At 39.0% G+C, this 23,039-nt stretch overlaps 1 protein-coding gene across 1 annotated transcript; it reads left to right on the top strand.

Moving 5' to 3' along the window:
* Positions 1-2,108: 2,108 nt before the first annotated feature.
* On the top strand, positions 2,109-17,833 carry UBXN2B (UBX domain protein 2B). The gene is made up of 9 exons (XM_027719428.2): positions 2,109-2,328; positions 4,781-4,881; positions 7,118-7,189; positions 8,705-8,864; positions 10,437-10,514; positions 11,858-11,967; positions 12,414-12,551; positions 13,737-13,898; positions 16,182-17,833. The coding sequence occupies exons 1-9, from the start codon at positions 2,137-2,139 to the stop codon at positions 16,342-16,344; spliced, it is 1,176 nt and encodes a 391-aa protein (XP_027575229.1). The 5' UTR covers positions 2,109-2,136; the 3' UTR covers positions 16,345-17,833.
* Positions 17,834-23,039: the final 5,206 nt, after the last annotated feature.

The following is a 23,039-nucleotide window of genomic DNA, read 5'->3' as shown; positions in this document are numbered from 1 at the left end:
TTTGGCTATTGTTGAGCAGGGCTTACACAGTATCAAGGCCTTTTCTTCTTCTCACTCCACCCCACCAGCGAGCAGGCTGGAGGTACACAAGGAGTTTGGAGGGGACAAGGCAGGACAGCTGACCCCAACTGACCACAGGGACATCCCATACCATATGGCATCATGCTCAGCATATAGAGCTGGGAAAAGAAGGAAAGAGAGGACATTTGGAGTTATGGCATTTGTACACCTGCCTGCTGATGGGAAGTGGTGAATTAATTCCTTGCATTTGCATAAGCAGATTTGCTTACCTATTGAACTGTCTTCATCTCAACCCACGAGTTTTTGGCTTTTGCACTTCCCATTCTCTCCCCCATCCCACTGGTGGGAAGTGAGTGAGCAACTGGATAGGCACTTAGTTGCTGGCCAGGGTCAAACCACCACATTACAGGTAGCAGAGATCTTTCAGTTTTTACTTCTAAGTTTCTAGTTTTAATTTCTGACACGCAACATTTTCAGGTTTGGTACCTGACTACAGAATTATGACAAGACAGCTAGCATTTTTCTCAAAGTTTCAGAGTATATCAGCCCAAAATATTTAAGTGAGAAACTCAACTTCCATATTTAGAAAAAGTTTTTAATCCTTAATATGTAAGAGTCAGAAACAAAACAAAATCTCACACTTTTAAAACCACATTAGTATTCTAGCATCCAAAAGTCACCACTTTGAGCACCAATATGCCTTTCTCCTCCAAGTGAACAACCCAGTTTGGTTTTTAGCCATCATCGATGGTACTTCATAGTTCTGAAGACAGCCTTGCGTGCAAAAACAGACTGAGAAATTCCCTGTGTGCCACATGCACACTCTGGCCATTGGACTGACACCAAGCGGTGAGGTCTGCCAGTCTCCTGTCAGTGGCCACAGGCCTTCCTCTATCTCCAAGTGCTGAGAGAAGGCCACAGGCAAACCCACTCTCCCATTCGCGCTTGCTGGCATGGATACAGCTGGGCTCCAGCTGCCCGAGGGGATGCACACGCCGTTTGCCTCCTGGGGAAAGGAGTCTGAGGGGACACAGACAGAGGGACAGACAGGGACACCAACACACACCCATGTCCCAGCTCCCTTGGTGGCGGCAGGACCTGCTGTCCCCATTTATACCAAGCCCCTCAAGATCTGAGCCCCTCAAGATTTTCACAGGTGTTTGTGTCAAACTTTGAAATTGTTTTTTAGTTGTCATTCAATAGCTGCAGCTGGACAGTTATGACTAAGCAATTGCATTGTGAATGCCATACACTCGGCTAATCTTTTGTTTAAAGAAAAATAGAAGACAATCCCAAGATGAATGGGCTGCCTGGACAAGAGCCAGCAGAACTGAGCAGTAACTCAGAGAGACTGAGTTACTCCCAGAAGAGTCCAGAGAAAGGCGATGAATCTGGTGAAGGGTCTGAAACACAAGTCTTATGAGGAGTAGCTGAGGAAGTTGGTGTTGTTTAGCCTGAAGAAGAGGGGACCTTATTGCTCTGCAGCTACCTGAGAGGAGGTTGTATCCAGCTGGGGGTGAGGCCTCTTCTCCCAGGAATTAGCCATAGCACAAGAGGACATATAGTCTTAAGCTGTTACCAGGGGACGTTTAGCTTGGATATTAGGAAGAATTCCTTCACAGAAAGGGTGATTAGACATTGGAATCGGTTGCCCAGGGAGGTGGTGGAGTCACCGTCCCTGAAGCTGCTCAAGGAAAGACTGGACGTGGCACTTAGTGTCATGGTCTAGTTGACGTGGTGGTGTCCGGTCATGGGTGGGACTCGATGATCTCAGAGGTCTTTTCCAGCCATGGATTCTGTGATTCTGGGAAAGGTAATTCCAGCAGTGAGAGGCCGCGACCACCGACTCACAGACCACCTATTTCACAGACCCCATATTTAAGTAGAGGGAAGAACTGCACCTGCGGGCTAATTGGCATGAGAAGCCAGAGATATAACTAGGAAAGAGGGGTGTGAGTACTAATTGACAGAAAAGCCATGCAATTCGCAAACAACAAACGCTGATGTTTGTTTGCTGAAACGCACGACCAGCGCGGAGTTTTGCTGCCCGGGGAGCCGGCCCTGGGGGGGGGCTCAGGGCAGCGCGGCGGGCACGGCGCTGCCCCTCCCGTTGCCATGGCGGCCGGGCTGGGCGCTGGCCCCGCCCCGCCCGCCGCTCGCCACCGCCTCCCGAAGATGGCGGACGGCGGGGCAGCGCCCGCGCAGCGGGACGGGGACGTGCCCGCGGCCGGGGCCGGGGCCGCCGGTGGCCGCAGGGATCGGCAGCCCCGGAGCAGCGGCCGCCCGCCTAGCGCCCGGGATTTGCAGGTGAGAGGGCGGCGGTGGACGTCGCGCTGCCGGGGCGGGGCCGGGCGGGGCGGAGAGCCGCGTCCCCTCGGGGGCGCCCCAGGCCTTCCCTGGGGGTGCTTCAGGCCTTCCGTCGGGCCGCCCTGAGGGGAGTGGTCGGTGCGTGGGTTCCCAGCCGGGGCTGCCCCGGGGTGGGCTCTTTCCATCCTTCCGCCGCCCACGCCCCTTCTGAGGCTGGGATGGGAAGGATGCCCCTGGAAGAGCACTAGGCCCCTTGGGAAACGGTGGGTGGAACTGGGCGGGAACTCTTCAGAGAACTGGAGGGACTCTCTCGACACTTCAGTATCTGGGTTCTAACTGTGCTTGAAGTTATTTTGGCGCCATTGTATTTCCTAATTATTTGGTAGGAATGTCTCCTCCCGCACGACAATGTCAGTCTCCGCAGATGTGGTGTAAGACTAACGACAAGACCTTTTCCCAGGCGTACATGGGAAGAGTGGAGTGTGATCACAAATGTAACTCAGCACTGGTATTTAAAGGCTTGATTACAAACCCTTTTAGCAGTATTCCTTTTTTGTGTGCGACTTTGACGCTGCATGAAAGGTCAAAATATTTGAGCAACAAATCGATTGGAAAACAGGTGAAATGTTTAGTAACTGAAAGTGCCCGTTTCATTTAATTGTACATAATTAACAGAGAAAAATGGATATAGGGGTTTTTTTTTACCTTGGTTACTATTTGTAATCTTCATCTTGCTGAGATTAATTTTGCTACAATCATAAAATGATTTGGGTTGGAAGGGGCCTAAAGATCTACTTCCAACCCCTCTGCCATGTGCAGAGAACCTTCCACTAGACCAGGCTGCTCAGAGCCCCATCCAACATGGCCTTGAACACTGCCAGGGATGGGGCATCCACAAATTCTCTGGGAAATCCATTCTGGTGCCTCACTTCCCTCTGAGTAAAGAATCTGTTCCTAACATCTAATTTAAATTTCTCCTCTTTTAGTTTAAAACCATTCTACCTTGTCCTATAACTATCTGCCTGTGTAAAAAGTCACTCTCTGTCTTTTTTATAAGCCCCCTTTAAGTGCTGAAAGGCCACACTGAGGTCTTACTGGAGCTTTCTCTTCTTCAATATTACTGTTGCATTAATCTCCAGTATTGCTTTATTACTGTTACAGTATATAACAGTAATAAAGCCTGTGTTGATACTTTTGGTTCATAAGGTGTTAGTCAACTGCAGCAGACTGGCATTTTGGGTTGATTCTTATGGATAAAGTGCTAAAGCCCAAGGAAAGTACCCTTCTGGGTCAGAGTAGCTGACCATCCATCCATCCATCCCTGTACTTGATTTGTTGTGGCACTGTAAAAGATGCAATGTGAGGAATGCACGGAAGCCTGACCATGCCCTTTATGCTCCCTCAGCATCCCTGAGTTTTTGGATTAGGGATGGTACAGGGTAGATCTTTGCCTATTCTGTTTAGTGTCTGCTCTTGGACATGTTGTTTGTGACTTACCCCATCAGCTTTACATATCTAAAAGGTATTTGCTTGTTTTCTCAGATAGAATGGGGGTCTTCAGTGGTTTTCTTGAGTTGTCTTTTTACTCAGTTTAATTTTCTTAATGGGTATAATTCCTCAGCTCATATTTTTCCCTGCAGAAAATGCCTCACAATAGTATGGGGTTAATATTCTGTGTTTGTAGCAGTGTGTTTTGAAGGACAGATGATGTTCAATTTTACTTTAGTGTGTATTCCTTCAACATAAAACTGCAATGAAATTGTAGCCTAGTACCTTTTCTGGTGTGTATGGTATCAGTTGCATAATGTGAACAAAATGGTGTGGGATGATTCGACAAACAAAGTATTCAGGACAAAAGTAAGATTGCTAAAAATGGCATGTTAGATGTCCCTTGCACAAGTTCCTAAAAATGAACTTGCCAGTGATATGGCATCTTTTAGTGAATCTTTATGGAAAAGCTGTTGGGGTATTTGCAGTGATGTCTTGAATTCAAGCCAGCAAGGCTGAATTCATTCTTCATTCCAGCACAAGCTTATTTGAGTTACATTTTTTCAATTTCTATGTAAAATGTTTGTAATATTTATTATTTGCTGCCCAGTCTTATCAGAGGATTACGTAGCTATTTTAGTTTATTAACATTAATGAGCTGATGCTTAATATCTACCTGTGTATATACTCTGTGATTCTGAATCTAATACAGGCTTAATGTAGCTAGTGAAGCAGTGTGAACAAGATGACAGCAGAGTACAGGTTGCAAGTCAGAATGGCATTTAAGCATTGTGTGGGTTTTTTTCATAAAGCAGAAAGGAAGCTGAATTTTAGTTGAGGTTTCTCACGTTGATGTTTCTAATTTTCTGTAGAGATGCACATTTCACATTAATTTTTGTCTTATTTCTGTTCAACATATAGTTCTACAGTTGCAGACTTCTAAAAAGAGTTCTGTTTCCTACAGCTGGCCTTGGCAGAGTTATACGAAGATGAAGCTAAAAGGCAGTCATTGTGTTCTGACAAACCAACAGCTACAAAGATCAGTAACACAAAAGTATCACAGAGGTAAGACATGCTTTGTGCTGCAGAAAAGTGGGGATAGGTGCTATATTAGCTCACAAAACTTCATCATGCTTACTTGTTCCCCTCCTTGTATAAAAAGCAATCTAAAACAGTTCATAATCCAGAATTTTGAATTCCTGCAATAATGCATTGTCTGTCTTCTCAGAATGCTTTTTAAATTGTATTTATTTAAGAGCCTTTGTGATATATGGTATTCCAGGAATTCCAAAACACTTTAAACCCCCTTCAGATAAGACTAAGATGCTGTAAGTGAAATGCAGTGTTACGCTTTGTTTACACAGACAGAATTTGGAAATTTGCTGTCGGAAAAATACTGAAGTTACTGGCTTCTTCAGAATTCAGCAGATAGTTGTTTGTGTGAAACTTGCAAGTGAGCTGCTTTCAGTGTTGTATTTTTGTCAGTACCTGATGAGACAAATAGTAATTTGGAAAATTATTAGTAGCTGCACTAGTAGGCAGCTATGGGGTGACAGAAATAAGAAAGACTTCTTAATTAATTTGTCTGGGTTGGGCAGGTGGAAGGAAAAACACATATCTATATACAAATCCAGGTTTTGCTAGCCTGCAGTGTTTGCAGTTCACATAGCATTTGAAGATTCTGTGTAGTCTTGAATTTTTTATAAAGAAATTTTGCCAGTTTTTAATTAATTTTTTTAAGTTGTGAAGAAGAGAAGTTTTTACATCATTACTGTCAGTGATGCCATAACAAGTCTTGTATTTGGCTTGTCTTTTAATTGCTGCTGCCAATATGGATCTCTGTGTTAAAGGAGTAAAAGAAAAGATCATACTCACCAGAATCATGCTTCAAGTACATCTCTAAATTCAGATCTCTTCAGGAAGAGAAATTTTAGTAAAGTGTGTGACACTTGGAAAATAATACCTGTTTTGGTGACTTTTTTTTGTTGTTTTGGTGAAACCACTTCAGTTGACTAATCAGCTACATAGAACAAAGTTTACAAACAAATAAGCAAACAGCTTCATTTGCAGATACATATCCTGAAGTTAAAACTTCCTACTCCCAACCAAAGGAAGTACCATTTCTCAAATACTTCAGTGTGATAGTTGGCAAACGTGATCTTTGTTGGCAATCACACTGGAATCTGTCTGAGAGGAAGAGATGGCAGCTATGCATGGTGTCCAAAATGAGATTTTTATTGTAGTAGACTTCAGTTTGCTCTCAGATGAGCAAACTGGAATCTGTCTGAGAGGAAGAGATGGCAGCTATGCATGGTGTCCAAAATGAGATTTTTATTGTAGTAGACTTCAGTTTGCTCTCAGATGAGCAGTGTATTAATTGTAAGGAAACATAGTCCTGCTCTTGAAGTCACCTCCTCAGCTTGCCTTCCAGAGTTACAGGTATAGAAGATGCCTCTGAGCCCTACTGTCATGTGTGAGTCCTTAGAGAAACTTACAACTGTGGGCACAGAAACACAAACCCCATAAAACCTACAGTGCGACACAGGAAGAAAATAAATTATTAAAACTAAGGTTAAAAGTGTTTCTAGTGCACATGATCTAAGTCCATAATAATACATTTTTTTTCTGAGAAAATAATGAGAAGCAGATTCTTCACTGAGATACAGAATTACATTGTTTCATCAACACTGATACTTAAAAAAGAAATGGCTAGCTCTGCTACACTTTGATTTCAAAGGTATAGTAATCAGAAAAATTGCATAAATCTAAACTAGTGATCTGCCATTACTCACGTAGCAGGCTGTAGGTACGTTATCACATGGTAGTTAGCTGCCTCATATACATCTTATATTAATGATTTTTATCAAATCCTACAGGATAAGAGCATATATCTGCACAGCTTTCCTGGCGTTGTGCAAGCTAACAACCCTGGATTCTGAAACAGCTGTTGAGCTTGCATATATCATGTGTTATCTGTGGGACCACCAGTGGCGTAAAGCAGAATTCTGCATAACCTATGCTAGAATAGAATAGTTCAGTTGGAATAGACCTGCAATGACCATCCAGTCCAACTGTTACTGCAGGATGACTCTGCCATACATGTGCCCTTTCCTGCTTATTCATTGAGAGGCATTCATGGCTATGTACCTTGGCCAAAAAAAAAAAAAAAGATCAGAAAAACTACAACAACTTGATATCCTTAGTTTCTGAAAAGGAATTAGTTTCAGAAGTTAGGTGTAAATTACTTAGTAAAGTGTATGTACCAGTCATCTTCAAGCGTATTTTTTTATTCTCTTGGCAGTCTTAAACTGGATTCTCTTAGAAGGCTGAGAAAACCAGAGAGAAGCATGAGTGATGACAAAGAAAACCAAAGGTATTTTTAAACAAAAAAAAAAATATTTAACAATCGTGAAAGTGATTGGGTTTTTTGTCACATTCACACTTTGGTCCGTCCTGTTTTTTTCAAAATGCATGTGAGCTAGGTCTGTCCTGCAAAGGGCTAGTAACTGCAGGGATGCCATGGGACTTGTTAGAGTAAGTGTTAGCAGTACACGGCTGTAGTAAAACCATTAGCAGAATCTGACTGTAGTGATGTAGGACCTGTAGATGCCTTAACATGTGACTGTGTGGTTGTAAAAATTGTAACTTACACTTGCACTCAAAAAATTTTTTGCCTTTTCTCAATTATCCTGAGTTGTTCTTTGTACCTCTTGTTCAAATATTTGAGTGCTTCCTTTCTTGAATGAATGACAATTATGAGAGTTCTTGTTTCATCTCCTTACCACTATCATTCTTTTAAATCTAATAATTAAAGATTTTCCATATAAATAGCAGTTGAGATAATAAATACGGATTTATGTACAAAGGGAGATGTTACTAAGGGATTGACAGTTATGTGACATCATAAAAGCATTATGGTTGTAGAGTACCTTCATACCTAATACTGGTTTTTTTGGTAACTGTAAAATATGGTGGAGTCAACACATTTTGAAGTCCTTAGCCTGAGAGACAGTTTCACATGGATTAATTGATTTACCTTGCCCAAAGTGGTTAAATGTAAATGTTGAGAAAAACAGGAAGCACTTATTAATTATTAATGTTTCCTGTAATCAAAGACAAAACACTCAGGTTTGCCAGATTATGTATTTATATACGGATTTTTTTACAGCATCTGTTCTGTTGGTATTTAGAGATTATAATGCCCTTCTCAGATCTTCATAATCAAACAGATACAGTTTTGAACTATTAAACTATTTTGAATTATTTGTAGTTTAACATTTCATCTTCAAGAGCTAGTAATGGGACTGTGGTGAAGAAAAGAACCCACAAATTAGCTTTCACAGCAGTTTCTGCAGGTTTTAAAATGCCTTGAAAGGTTAATTACAGTTATTTAAAAATTTCAATTTCTGGTGTTGGCAGGAGTGGAAATATGCTAGATCTGTGAATTAAAAAATCAAATTGTGGCACTGGTCTGGTTTTCCAGAAAAAGTTTCATGTTTGTTCTGCCAAGGTGAGATTAGTTGTGACTATATTCTGTCCAGCCCAGGCACAGTCCCATGCGCAGGAGTTTCCCTGAGGAGATGTGTCTTTCTGTGAGCAGGTGACATCCACATAAGATGCACAGCTTCATCAGGACTGTGTTCACTTATAACATATGGCCCTGCTCTCTAACCTCTGGGATCTGGTTGGTTATTAGTGAAATGTCTTTGGTGTAATGCTGCTTGGATTACTGAGAAGATCAGAACCAAATGGAAAATTTCTGTGATCAGAATGAAAGGGGTTTGTGCCAAATTTGTCTCTTTGTTAATTTTTTTTTCTTTTGATGGAAAGATAAAAATTATGCTTGTCATTTAAAGCATTGTTGTTTATGTACATTACTACTCTAAAGATTTTATTCAGGTGACTCAGAATATAGAGGATTACAGATTTCTGGGGCTTCCAGTAATCCGAGTAAAATTGTTGCTGAACTCTTCAAGGAAGCAAAAGAACATGGAGCTGTCCCTTTAGATGAAGCCTCAAGAGCATCTGGTGATTTCGGTAAAGCTAAGGTAAAAGTTAAAAGATGCTTTGATCTCTCTTTACGTTAGTGTCTCTGAAACTCATCAAACCACATCAGAGCAAGTCCGCTTTTTTGTTGTTTTCAAATAGCAGAGGGTTTGCTCAGCACAGTTGTGTGTTATTGTCTGTGCTCCAATAGCTTGATCTAGAAAATAAACAGGGCAAGGACCAAACAATTTCAGAGGAAATCATTAGACATTATCATGAACTGGAATTATTTGCTTTGTTTTTAATTATAATTGATTACAAAAGAAACCAGACTAAATTTGGATCCCAAATCAAAATCTCTTACCTGTAGAATTTCTCTAGAGGGTGGTGGTCAACAGTTCAGTGTCCAGATGGAGATGGTATCCATGTTGGGATCGGTGCTGCTCAATACCTTCATCAGTAGCACAGACAGGGGGATCAAGTGCACCCTCAGCAAGTTTGCAGACGACACTAGACTGAGTGTTGTGGTTGACATGCCTGAGGGATGGGATACCATCCAGGGGAACCTGGACAAGCTGGAGAAGTGGACCCATGGGAACCTCATGAGGTCAACAAGACCAGGTGCAAAGTGCTGCACCTGTATCAGGGCAACCCCCAGTATCAATACAGGTTGAGACATGAACAGATATAGAGCAGCTCTGTGGGGGTGGACCTGGGGTACTGGTGGATGAAAAGCTAGACACAACCCAGCAATGTGGACTCACAGCCTAAAAAACCAAGCATATCCTGGGCTGCATCACAAGAAGCGTGGCCAGCAGGGTGAGGGAGGTGATTCTGCTGCTGTACTTCACTCCGGGTGTGAGACATCACCTGGAGTACTGGACTGTACATCACTGCTGTACTGGACAGCATCCAACTCTGCTGTCCTCAGCACAAAAAGAACATGGACCTGTTAGAGTGACTCCCGAGGAAGGCCACAAAAATAATCAGAAACACAGAGCATCTCTCCTATGAGGACAGGCTGATTGCTCAGCCTGGAGAAGAGAAGACTCTGGGAAGACGTTATTGCAGCCTTCCAGTACTTAAAGGGGGCCTATAAGAAAGATGGGGACAGACTTTTTAGTAGAGCCTGTGTTGATAGGACAAGGGGTAATGGTTTTAAACTCAGAGTGTAGATTCAGTCTAGATATAAGAAAGAAATTTTTTACAAGTGTAGTAAAACACTGGATCAGGTTGCCCAGGGTGGTCATGGATGCCCCATCCCTGGAAACATTCAAAATCAGGTTGGATGGGGCTCTGAGCAATGTGTTCTAGTTGAAGATGTTCCTGCTTGTTGCAGGGGAGCAGTTGGTCTAGGTGACCTTAAAAGGTCTCTTCCAACCCAAACTATTCTTTGATTATGTTTGAAAAAGTGTACAGAATAGAAAACTGAAATGCATCACACAAAGCTTGCATAGCCTGATTATGCTTACTAGGTATAATTTTCCACTTAGAAAATGCATGTCATAACAGAGTACTTGGTTTTTATCACAGGAGCAAGTTTGTGGATGCTTTTTTTTTTGCACCTAGATAAGAATTTTAATAAACTGTTTCCGATAATTATTTCAATAAGCTTTTCTATGTATTTTTTTCAGTCATTTTCTGGTGGTGGATATAGATTGGGTGACTCATCACAAAAGCACTCTGAATACATATATGGAGAAAATCAAGATGTAAGTAAAATTCTGAATAGCAGAAAACAGAACCTCCAACAGATGCCTGTTTAATCACATGCATGCCAGTATTACTGTAACTATGTCTATGAGCAAAAAATAATACCTAAATATTAGGTGTGTTAAGTAGAAATTGTTAAAGTGTCTGAAGAGAACAGATGTTCATTGGATATCCCTAAGGCCTCCATTAAGGAATTGCCAGATGTAAATTACTTTGAAATTCTTAGCACACCTTCCTTTCAGTTACTTTCCACCAGGTGTTGTTCTGCATTCTCTTTGCTATGCTGACATTTTAATCCTCCTGGGAAATGATTCTTCTTGTGGCTCGCATAGTAGCCAGTCTCAAACTGGAGGACATTTTTGTATTCTAGGAAAGGTGAAACAGCATGTTAGAGGCCTTTTGTCATTGTCTGACCTTTTTTTCCTATCAATTAAAAAGCAGAATGTGAGGAAGAGGGTGAGAAGAAACAAAGTTCTCTGCACTTTGACATTTTTGTGAATGACTGGAGAAAGTGTTAAGCTCATTTAGAAGCAAACCCAAGAAATAAGTAAGGCCAAGAGTTGAGTAAGGATGTGGTTCTGGCTGGGTGGTGATATCATGTCACCAGGAGCTGCTACTTTCTACTCTACTAAGTAATCCTTCTACTCTCCAAGTAATAGCCATCTGTACTCAGCCAGAAACCTGTTGCAGTGGGCTTACTGTAACTGGGAGCAGGGGTAGTTTTCTAAAGGAAGGCCAGTTTTACTGGCTAGGGAAGGGTAGTTATGCTGGACTTCAGGGCAGTTGCAAGGCAGAGGTACAGGCTCTGAAGCTGAAAGGCTCTGGCTGGACCTTATATGTAGCAAAATAAGTAAGGAGGGAAGGAGGCTGGTTTCCTGGATTCCCAGCATTTGAACTGAAGATAGCTAGTATCAAATTCATTGGAGCTCAGCACGTTATAATTTGAAGAGTAAGTAGTTCTGGCAGTATCAGCAATAATTTGTAATTTTATGGGTTTATTTCTTGATTTATCAACAAAAATACATACTGCTTTTAAAAGTAATTGGAATGCAGTCACTGTATCATACTTTATGTCATGGATAGGACATTAAGAGATTTTTTCCCCATGTGTAAAAGTGGTCTCGAAGTAGATAGTAGTTATTTGCTTTTTTAAAAAAAATCTGACAATGACAGTTACAGTCCAGTGCTCTGTTCTTATTTTGTCATTTTCATTCTTGTTTGTGATCTGGTACAAAATGTGTTAAGTGTAGATCAAGGCTTGTATAACTAATCTGTATGAAATTGTACTGCTTTGTTTGTCTGTCTTCACTTCTTTTTTTATTTCGCTGTTTAAACCTCATAGGTTCAAATTTTGCTGAAACTATGGAGGAATGGCTTCAGTTTAGATGACGGCGAGTTGAGATCCTATTCAGACCCAATAAATGCTCAGTTTCTTGAGTCTGTTAAAAGAGGGTAAGTTAAAATGGCAACTTGTTTGATGTATGACTTTCAAGTGAAGTGAAGAAAAATGCTTTCTCCACATGTTTATAATTATTAAAAGCTCCAGCTTCTTCTCTGCCTGCAGCCATAAAATGTATGCATGGGGTATTTAAAAATTTGGAATACTTTGGTTCCTCTGGTGGTTTAAGTCTGAATAGTACTTGTTACTGCAGCTTTTAGTTTCACATATTTTGTTTGCTCATTCTGTGTTTTGACTGTCAGTGTATTTTAGGTTTTGACTGTCAGCTCACTGATTTTTTTTTTCCTTCCTTTACAATGAAATCGATTCATAAAACAATTGAGTGACTTTCAAACTAAACATACCATTAATATTGACTCATACTGTGTGTGTACATTTTGTATAATTTCATTTTGCAGTTCAGAATGTAATTGGGAAATCTTTTATCTTTTTAATTAAGGGAAATTCCTATGGAACTGCAGCGACTTGTTCATGGTGGCCAGGTTAATTTGGATATGGAAGATCACCAAGAACAAGAATATGTGAAGCCCAGACTGCGCTTCAAAGCTTTCAGTGGTGAAGGACAAAAACTTGGAAGGTGAAAAAAGCTAAATTTTCTAGTCTGTGCTCTGTATTCATATCCTGTTTCATTCCTGTGACTGAAAATTTCAGACTACTTTGTCCAAAAGTGCATAATTTCTGTTCACCCAGGTTGGTTAGAGTAAACAGTAATGTGACCTCAGCTCTGCCAATTGTCAGCTTTTTCACTTAACAATTATAGCCTTTGAAGCATCTTATCCAGCTGACTTGATATTAACTGTTGAACTGTACATAATTCTAAGTTTCTGGTCATCATTTGATTTATTCATATAATATATTTGATTGCCCAAAAAAGGTATTACTAATGTGCTTCTTCAAGTAATTTAATTCAATAGATGATTCTTTACTGTTTCTAATCTATTTCCATCTTTTTAAAAAGGAGGAAGTATGCTCAGTAAAACTGAGAAGGGGGTAAACTCTTGTAGAGGTGAAATGGGGAAAAATTGTATAACTTCTTCACCTGAGCACTTGCCCATATTGTTGAAGAAAATAACTGGGCAAGAGAGGAGGTTTCACATATAAGACAGTGTGCAGCCAGTTGTGTGGCATTTTTGTTTGTTTGGGTAGCTAATGAAGTCTCAGGTATGTCAGCAATAAAAGGAGGAGCCAAATGGTTATCTCTAATCAGAGCTATATTTATCTATACTAACTGTAAAAAAGTCCACATGCTCTGTGGTGGTTATCAATGTCTTGTTAATATCATTTGTGCTCCGAAAGGCTGAGGGATGCTCAGAATCTGAAAGCAATTCCTAAAGCAGTTTGTGTCAGTTTAGTGCACTATAATGGTGTATGATTATGTTTGAATATAGTCCAGGAGATATGATATATGAATCTTAGTATCAGAGGCTTTTGTCATTTCATGCTCCGTAAGCATAAACAAATATAGTTCTATTTGTACTTGGTTACCTATTTAAAATCATGCAACTATAATGATATCAGAATTATAAAGCAAATAAATATGAAATATTGCAATCATTGACAAGAAACTACAAAAGCATTATTTCTGTCTATTAGAAAAACCATGTTTATACTTGGTTCAGATAACTCTGAGAGGATTTTCATTGCTCATTTGTACTAGCTGTACATGGTAGTTATTCAATGAAAAACAACTGAAAAATTCAGTTCTGCTTTGACTTAATTAGTAACAACTGGTTTGTTTGGGTTTTTTTTTCCAATCCTTTAGCCTTACACCTGAAATAGTCAGCACACCTTCTTCCCCAGAAGAGGAGGAGAAATCCATTCTTAATGCACCTGTTCTGATTGATGATTCCATGCCAGCAACTAAAATTCAAATTAGATTAGCAGATGGAAGCCGATTAATACAAAGATTTAATCAAACACACAGGTAAATTGATTATGCATCAATGCAGGTAACAGTAACTGTTTTGATAAGTTTGTGTTATGTCATTAAATGAGTATCAGCAAGACATCAAAAAGGGGGAAGTAGAGCTTCACTGAAATGTATAGCTCTGTGTCATTTCTTTACATGGATATACTGATAAATTGACTGTCAAAGCAAAATTCTGTATATGAAAACACAAGATATTTGATAACTGCAAAGTCAGAACCTTCTATAACCAATTATGTCCAGTGATTTGTTTAAGGACACAGCACAAGCCATAACTGTTCTCAGGAAGACTGAAATCTGGACAGCCCTACTATGTAATCATCCCAACCCTGGGCCTTTCTTAGGAGGAACAGATGGATGACTCAGAAAACACTGTGAAAACACTTTATTGCAAAGTGTTTTTGCAATAAAATACGGTGGAAATATATATTCCAAAATGTGGAATATAGTCCACTCTTTGGGCAGAGAAATCCTGTGGCCTATAATCAAGAGCTCCAGCTTTCTACCTTGTTATACTTAAGAGCGTGGCTAAACATGACATGGGTTCTAAGTGTAGGCTGCAGCCCATTTGCAGAAGGCTGTATAGACACAACTTGTTTATTTGTAATTCCAGCATGTGGACTGGACATAATACTGAGAACCAACTTTTGTTTTGTTTTGGATGGTCAACTCTTAAGAATTGGCAATGTGGGAATTTGGTGGGGTTTTTAGATCTGTTAGTAGCTTGCTTGCTCTGATTAGAGCTTGCCACCAATTTTGTTGACCTTGTTGGGGCAGTGCCACAAATGATGTTGGCCAACCCCATTTATTTACCTAAGAGGTTGATTTAGTACAAGGTTCTGCAAAGCTCTGCTTTCTACTACGTGGCTGAGAACTCTGGGCAGAGAGCAGAGATTTGGGCAGTAGTCCACCAACGCTTAAACAGAATTCAAGCCAGCCTTGATTTGAAATCTGCACCATTGTGTTAGAGCACCGGTGAAACTTGAATCCTGACTTGGAGGTGGTCTTAGCAGTTCCATGTTAATATTTTTACATGGGCAGTTCACCTGTTTCCTTCTTTTTCTTCTTGCTTAGAATAAGGACAATGTGTGGCTTCCTTCACCTGACAATATACACAGACAATGAGGCAATTTTAGCTGAGACGCCAATAGGGAGGAAGATACAGCAATAATTTTTGATACTTTAGCAGACCTGATAACATAAGCTGATAGTACAGGCCCGGATCCTTTCCTCACAGCATCTCTGCAGAAGTGACTCAGAGAAACCTCAAGGCTCATTGGGAGCCTCTGTAGCCATGCTGTGTGTTCTTCTGTCTGCATGAAAGGGTAAAAGTGGTAAACTTGCCAGTAACATCTGTAAGCAAGGGTGTGTTGAGAGGAGCTTATTTTAATCATTATTAACTTTCTTTTAACTGTGAATCTTTTTAGGTATCCTTGACTTATGCATGATCAAAACCAGCTACTAAAGTGCATTGCTTATCTCAAAGGCCTTGAAGACTGATAGAAAGCTGAAGTCCCTGCTTATTGGCTACAATAAATCTGCCAACTTAGTAGTTACAAAAGATGTTCAAAGATTTATTCTTAGCTTAATGTCTTAGGGGAGAAACCTCAAATTTCAGATTTTTATCTCTAAAATACTATTTTCATCATCCATGTCTTATAAAATTAAATTATTACTGTTATACTGTTCATGCGATGGTTTTGTTAGCTATTGTTCAGAAGAGCCAAGTGAAAGAAGGGGAAACCTCTTGCTATTGAAGTGCATTAAGAATTTTCCCCTGCTTTCTCTTCAGTGTGACCATATGTTTTAAGATTCCTCCTTCCATTAATAATTTCACCTTTTTGGAATATAGTAACATGATCTGACTCTTGGGTATGGTCTTGTGCAGGGCTGAGGGTTGGACTTGATGATCCTTATGGGTCCTTTCCAACTCAGCATATTATGTGATTCTGTGAATTAATAATGAAATTTTTGATAGTGATGGTGAAATTACTTGACTTTCTGTGTTAGGTATCAGTTTGTAATATATTCCATGTTACAAATTTTGTTTCTGTTATTTGAGAAAACAAGCGACATTCATTTTAATTTTTCAGGATGTTTTTTACAGGAATCAGAAAATTTTTGTAGGCTACAATCATTAGTCATCTGGATCAAATTGAAATCTAGGACTTACTTAATGGTTTAGTCTGTTTGATGGTTTTGTGTTGTCTGATCATCTTAATGTACAGATATATATCAAAATGGAATCATACAGTTTTCATGTCCATATCCTTTTCACAGGATTAAGCACATTCGAGATTTCATTATCCAGTCCCGTCCAGCCTTTGCAACAACTGATTTTGTTCTTGTGACTACCTTTCCAAATAAAGAGCTAACAGATGAAAGCCTGACACTACAAGAAGCAGATATACTTAACACTGTGATTCTTCAGCAATTGAAGTAATCTTATGGTTGTTGTACAATATAGGGAGCCTGCTGTATTGTCATACAATATGTTTCCAACAGATGAAAGAAAGGAAATATCAGTGTCTTTTTATTTCCTCATTTCCAGGGATCAGATTTTTGGATTTCATGTCTTCCAGCTGTAACATATCTACCTTTTTTATTTTAATTCTCAACATTATTCAACCTTTTTTCAGTGTTAAAATTAAACTTTCATATGTTAGTATGTTTCAAACCACATCTTGTACTAAATGTGAAATGAGACAGGACTTTGAATCATTATTTTGAGAGGGGTGGGGAAAGGAGCATTTTGCTGAAGGGGACAGTATCTTTCATAGAGTTGGTAAGATTTGCACTATGGAAATGTTCTATGCTGCATTGACAAACAGCCATTTGAAAACTTAGACTGTAGGTTATGTTTACCTTCCAAATTGTATTAAGGTGTACTTTTTAATAGGTTTACAGATAATTAATGCCCTAATGTAATTTTTGTATGTTCTATTTGTAGTGTTTCATGGTGCAGTATAATATTTATATTCTAGTTTTTCTGTCATTTTCCTTGCATCGTTACTCGTATGAGTGAATCAGTCCAGGAGATGCAAACCTCAACTATTGCAGACTATAGTAGGTTGTTCTTACTGGTATTCTCATTGTTCTACTTGTGATGAAAACAAATAAGAATTTCTTTCTTCTTGAAGTTAGAGAAATGTGAGAGACCACTGTGATCTGGGGAAATGATGTGATTTGGAGAAGGCCTGTGGTCACTTTGAATCTGTGTATGCGGTTGAAACCTGTGCAGCTACGTGATTCTTTGCACAGTTACTTAAATAACCCCAAACAAAAATACACCAAGGTGCACAAACACAGAACTTATCTGCTTTTGTGCGTGCCAGTGACAGCATAAACATGTTAATTGGTCATGTATTTTTGACCTGAATTTCAGGTCTTAATATTGGGAATTTTGGCCAAAGGCATTTTGTATTATTCAGTGAGGATTTGGTTGTACAGCTTTCAGTATTCTTGTTTGGAAGCTGTATAATTAAAGCCCTTAATCTTTGAAATTATATATTTTTTCAAATAACTTGCCTCAATACTGCAGTAAACAGGTAGGAGTTTTGTATTGTTGGGGGACAACTGTCTGCTGTGCTTTAGTAGTATGCAGTTTTATAGTATTTGGAAATTTGTATCAGACAAGTGGATCACACTCAAATGGAAGCTAAATGGGCTGTTTCTCTTGTACTGATATATGTTTTAAAAATTGCTGTTTTCACTGATTATTTTTTTCTGAAAATATCAATATTTGTTTATTTATGCTGTTATAATTTCTCAGTATATTCTTACATTTTTACCTCAAAGTAGATATTTGACTGAGTAAATTTTAAACATGCAATTGTATTTGAAGTATTTTGTTTTGCAGTCTGAATATCTGCATGATTTTACTCATAATTCATTTCATGTGCTAAGTAAATAAAGTTTTATGTTAAAGACCACGGGCAAGACTTCTTTTTTTATTTCAAATTTATGTTGTGATGAAGTGGTGATTGTGTTGTGTGCTAAGTATTTAAGCCTAGACAGAAAGGAATGGACATATGCTACACATATATTTTAAAAAGTAACAATTCTCTATATAAATGCAAGGCCAGAGTCAGTATTGTGATATTGATCTTGGACAATCTGTGGTTTAGGCATATTTCAATTCAGAATATACTTAAAGTTACATTGCTTATTATTTCTGAAGACCATTATTAATTAAACACTGATGTACAAAGAACAGTGGTTTAACTAAATTGTAAGTATTTCAGCGCTTCTCAGCACTTTAAAACCTATGGAATGTTCCATCTCATAATTTTATGTCATACCTTTTATTATCATAAGTTCTCACTCATGTAGCTAATATCTTGGCATTTTTGGCACAAAACTGTTCTTTGAGTACAGACCTGCGTGGATACGCAGTTAAGACTGGCTACGAGGGAGAAGGAACTCAGTAGAGGATGATGATCTTTCCCTCGCAGTAAGGATGCTGAGCTTGGGAGTTTCTCTTAGCTTCCATGAAATACAGGTAATAATCCTATTGCTTGCTCTTGTAGGCAGCTTATGAAAGGCTCAGGCTTCACTTCTGCGTGTCTTCCTTAGAAATCCTTTCTCACACAGAAGTCAAACAAAACCTGAATATTTTCTTTTTAAAAAATCTCAGAAATCATTTAATATGGATAAATGCAATGTTAGTTTTGTTGTTTTTCTTTTTTTTCAGCAGCACATCGAGAAGTTTGTAAATGTCCTGCTTTAATTAAACTACTGGGCACACTTGTATAATTAGCATTTATTAAGAGTTATCTCATGCTGTTCTTGCTCTTTGGTGAAAATCTGTGCAATATTAAATGAAGCGAGGAAGAGCACATAAGTACTCCAAGGTGCTGTTTGCCAGCTCCCTGCTTAGTTGATTGCACTAAGTTAGTGCTCACTTGGTCTTTAAATTGTGTTATTCTGTGCGGGGAGAACAGACAGACATGCACCTTCCCCTTGCTAGTGCTGATTAAACCTGACAGGCCTCAGTAGAGGCATGTGCTGTTCTGTGTGCTGTTCTGTGAGCAGGTGAGACAGGCAGCAGAGAGAGTCTGGGATAAATACTGAATTAATGACACGCCAAAAGCAGTAAGCTTGTGGCGCTTCTATAGGATGGATATAGTTGGAATGGGCTCCCGAAGAGATCAAAAGTAGGACTGGTACTACTTAGCTGCTTAACAATTGTTTAAAAATAAATTTTGGAAACTCAAATATTAGTGCAATGATAAACAACAGTAGGCTGCGAATATGAACATTTAGTATACGGTAGCAATTGGATCACTTGCATCCTTAATACAACCAAGCTCCAATTTACGAATCTGAAACCAACTGTGAAAGACACTAATAGCCTGGAAAGCACTGGCCCTGGAATGGAGTTGGATGACAGCAGAAAAACTGCAGCAGAACTGTTTACACTCCTTTTGAGGTTTACGGGTTTGACTTTGTGACTGGAAGATGATTTTAATCCCTGTGTTTGTTATTGGTGAGTTTGATACTGTTTATGTTGCTGGTCCTGCTTTAGACATAGGAGCAAAAAAGTAATGTGAATGATTAATTAAATGTCTTATCTTAAAAGAGCTCAAAACAGGTAACTTGCCAGGAATAAAACAGGGAGATGAGGTGATTGAAAGTTACTTCACAGGAGGAAAACATGTTAGAAGACTATTTGGTAGAGAAAAGCATAACGTGAATTGCATAACACAGCTTGTACAAAGCTGCAAACTGAAGTATTTTTAATGTGAAATCCAAACACATTTTTCAGTAGTTGAACTACTGGAATGAACCAACTTCGAAAATTAACTTTTAAATAGTTTTTAATCTAAAACTGAGAAATGAGGAGGGTATCTTAGTTCTTTTTTGTTTGCTGGGAGCTGTCTGCTCTCGAGTTAAATATGTGATCTATAGGCTGCCTGTGTTAGCTCTTTCAGAGGTATGAGAAGGTAGATGTGTTGGTATTCCACATTGCATTAAGATAAACCGGAAGAGACATTCTTATCTATGGAATTAAAAAAAAAAATCCTTTAAGGAATCATTCTGGAAGACCTACTATTTTACATTTATAAATCTACATCAGTCCAAATTACTTTGGTGAGATCTAGACCATTTAAATACTAATGAGCGAGAACTCCCAAATGGCAATAACCACGAGTCATTTTCCCTATATGATATTTTTAGCTGGTCTGAATAGAATAAATGACTTATGCAGGGCTGTGAAGTCGGTATTTATTTCATAGAATTCTTAGTGTCTTACTAGGTGCTGATACAAAAATTGTGATTGCTTATTCTAGCAAAAAACAAACAAACAAGAATTCATAGTGTTTATGAGTTCTAACCTTAACACTACCAAATAATTGCACTTTGAGGACAAAATAAATGTTCTGAATTCCAAATTAAATTTTAATTAATTTTTTCATGGCAATAGCTGTCTATGGTGTTTTGAACCATTGCAAGCCTCAGAATTTGTGCCTGCATTGTGCAAACCCCAGACAGATGTTCCGTTCCAGGGAACAGAATTCATTTCTGTTTATCTTGCAACTGTTCCTAATCAAGTTATATTAAATCATCATTAATCAGATGTTCACAATGTAAATGTCCCTACAGTCATCTGTGATGCTTTAGTTAATCCATTTTAAATTAGATTTCACAAATAAAAACTCAGCCTTAATGTGAAAATGTAAGTGCTAGTTTTTTGGAAAGCTTGCAATTAATAAAGAAAAACATAGATAAGGTATTTATTTCTATTTGCATTTGAATTCTTCACTTAGCAAGCTGATTCTTGTTATAAAAAATTGAGACATTTTCAATAGAGAAGACTTTGGTTCCAAATGCAAAATAGTGCTACCACTTTTTGTCCATAAATGAGTACCTCAATACATGTGAATACTAGTTTCCACTTTTTATCACTTTTTTAATGTTGGTTCTCTAGTTTTATGTGTTTTGATAGTATTTTCACATGTATGCTCTCAGCTCTTTTACCTATAAAATTATATTCCTGCATATTTTTATCAAAGCAGTGCTACTTCCCATAGCAGTCCCCAAATCTTGTAGTCTAGAAGGAAACACAGAAAGCAGAGGACAGAGCATAAGTGGATATATGTAAGTGGTTAAAATGTTTTTCACTGAATTATTTGCTCCTGCTCTTATAGTCTAATAATTTGCTTCATTTTCTAAGGAGTATTCCTGAACACTCTGTTTCCTGGAAACAGACACAGACCTTAGACCCAGTTGGAACTCCATGGTAACCTTGGTCACCACACAAAAAATTGTAAGCCAGGATTTGGTCTCTGTGAAAGGAGTGAATGTTTCAGCTGGAGAGATCAGACGATTAGACTTTAAAAGGATCTGCTTAGGATTCAGGTTCATTTTTTTCCCTCTGCCTTAAGTCCCAACACTGGATAAGTTTGGATGAACCATGCAGTTTTATTTTTTACACATCCCCTCACGTCCACCAAAGAATTCAATAATATATGAGGTTTACTTGGCTGGTACTTTTTGTATTCCTGTCGTTGCAGAGCCCAGCCTTTGGAATACAGTTGTCTCTGGGTTTTTTGGGTTTATAGTAATGTGTCATGACTCGAACTAAGAAAGCAAGCTTAGATTGCACATATGGTGAGAATACGGTCATGGTGTCAGCAAATAAATAAATGTGAGAAAACTAGGACCTTGGAAGGATTTTGGAAGAACTTTGATTCTCCATGTTTTTTCTCTAACCTGCACTGACCTCTTCCACACAGAGGCCTTCACCTTTTATTTACTCATCCAAACATTATTTTAATTTTGTATAGAAAGTCTCTTTAAGTTCTGTCTTCCTAAACAACTCCCTGGAGACTACTGGCTTGCCTGTAGGTACGCATGAGAATAATTAAATGTAGGTTTGATGCTCAAATCCTACATTATTTGTGGCTGATTTCATGTCTCTCATTGTGTCCGCAGTTCCTAAAAATAGTGGCTGCCTGGTTCTAGTTGCAATCTTTAGGTCCTACTGCAGTAAAACTTTGAAACAATAAAAAATTAGGTTCATGACTGCGTTACTGGCTTCTTCAATTCCAGCTCCCAGTGCCTGGGCAAGTGCTGGGTCTGATATTGCAGTATCAGAACATGTCAACCTGGCAAGGTCTGTTTGCCTTAGTTGTCTGTATGGGCATTATTACCCAATCAACTGCGCAAGCAGAGAAGGTAGAGATGACCTGGAGTTAGCAATTTCCAAATGGCCTTTACTCGTAGTCAAGGCCAGCAACAAACATGCATTTAGTTATATGAATTTTCTTAGAATAGTAGCATATCCAAGCTCAGATAGTGCTGCTGTCTTCATACAAGCACAGTAACTAAGTATTTATTAAATGCTGTTACAATAGTGAGATATCATTACTACAAAGAAAGTTACATTTTGCTAACAGACTTGCCACCAAGATGATTAGAGTGGTGGAGCACCTCTCCTATGAAGAAAGGCTAAGAGAACGTGAATTGTTCAGCCTGGAGAAGAGAAGGCTTTGGGGTGACCTCATTGCAGCCTTCTAGTACCTGAAGGGAGCCAACAAGAAAGATGGAGAGGGACTGTTTACAAGAACATGTAGTGACAGGACAAGAGGCACTTCAAACTGAAAGAGAGGAGGTTTAGATTGGATATTAGAAAAAAATTGTGTTCTGTGAGGGTGGTGAGACGCTGGGGCAGGTTGCCCAGAGCAGCGTAGATGCCCCATCCCTAGAAGTGTTCAAGGTCAGTTTGGATGAGGCTCTGAGCAACCTGGTCTAGTTGAAGGTGTTCCTGCCTGTGGCAGGGTGGTTGAAACTAGATGATGTTTAAGGTACCTTCCAACCTAAGCATTTCTATGATTCCATGATACTCCTAGATGAACAAATTAGTCTCCTTTCCATAGAGTAACAATGTGATAGGGATTTCTGTAATGTACTCAGAAGAGCTTGAAATTTTTTGTAGTAGCAGTAGCATTATTATAGAAAGCTTGTCCGCAGTTATAAGGATATTTAATTCCTACAAGACAGTGTTGAAAAAAAATCTGTAACCATAGTCATGGTCATAGCAAATGATTAGGGGGAGTTTTTTTCTCCTGTCTTTATCCTGTCATTCTGAGGGAGGAATAGATTATAATTCATATCAGGTATTTCTGCTAGAAA

This window comes from Pipra filicauda, unplaced genomic scaffold, assembly GCF_003945595.2.
Source record: "Pipra filicauda isolate LSUMZ 115617 unplaced genomic scaffold, ASM394559v2 scaffold81_size6448238_pilon, whole genome shotgun sequence".
In the NCBI taxonomy this organism is placed as follows: Eukaryota; Metazoa; Chordata; class Aves; order Passeriformes; family Pipridae; genus Pipra; species Pipra filicauda.
This window is presented reverse-complemented; position numbering and strand designations above follow the sequence as displayed.

Excerpts from the sequence above, each read along its gene's own strand:
- UBXN2B (XM_027719428.2), top strand. The coding sequence starts at position 2,137 with ATGGCGGCCGGGCTGGGCGCTGGCCCCGCCCCGCCCGCCGCTCGCCAC. Across the intron at positions 2,329-4,780 it reads CTAGCGCCCGGGATTTGCAG|CTGGCCTTGGCAGAGTTATA; the intron begins GTGAGAGGGCGG and ends TGTTTCCTACAG. Across the intron at positions 10,515-11,857 it reads TATATGGAGAAAATCAAGAT|GTTCAAATTTTGCTGAAACT; the intron begins GTAAGTAAAATT and ends TAAACCTCATAG.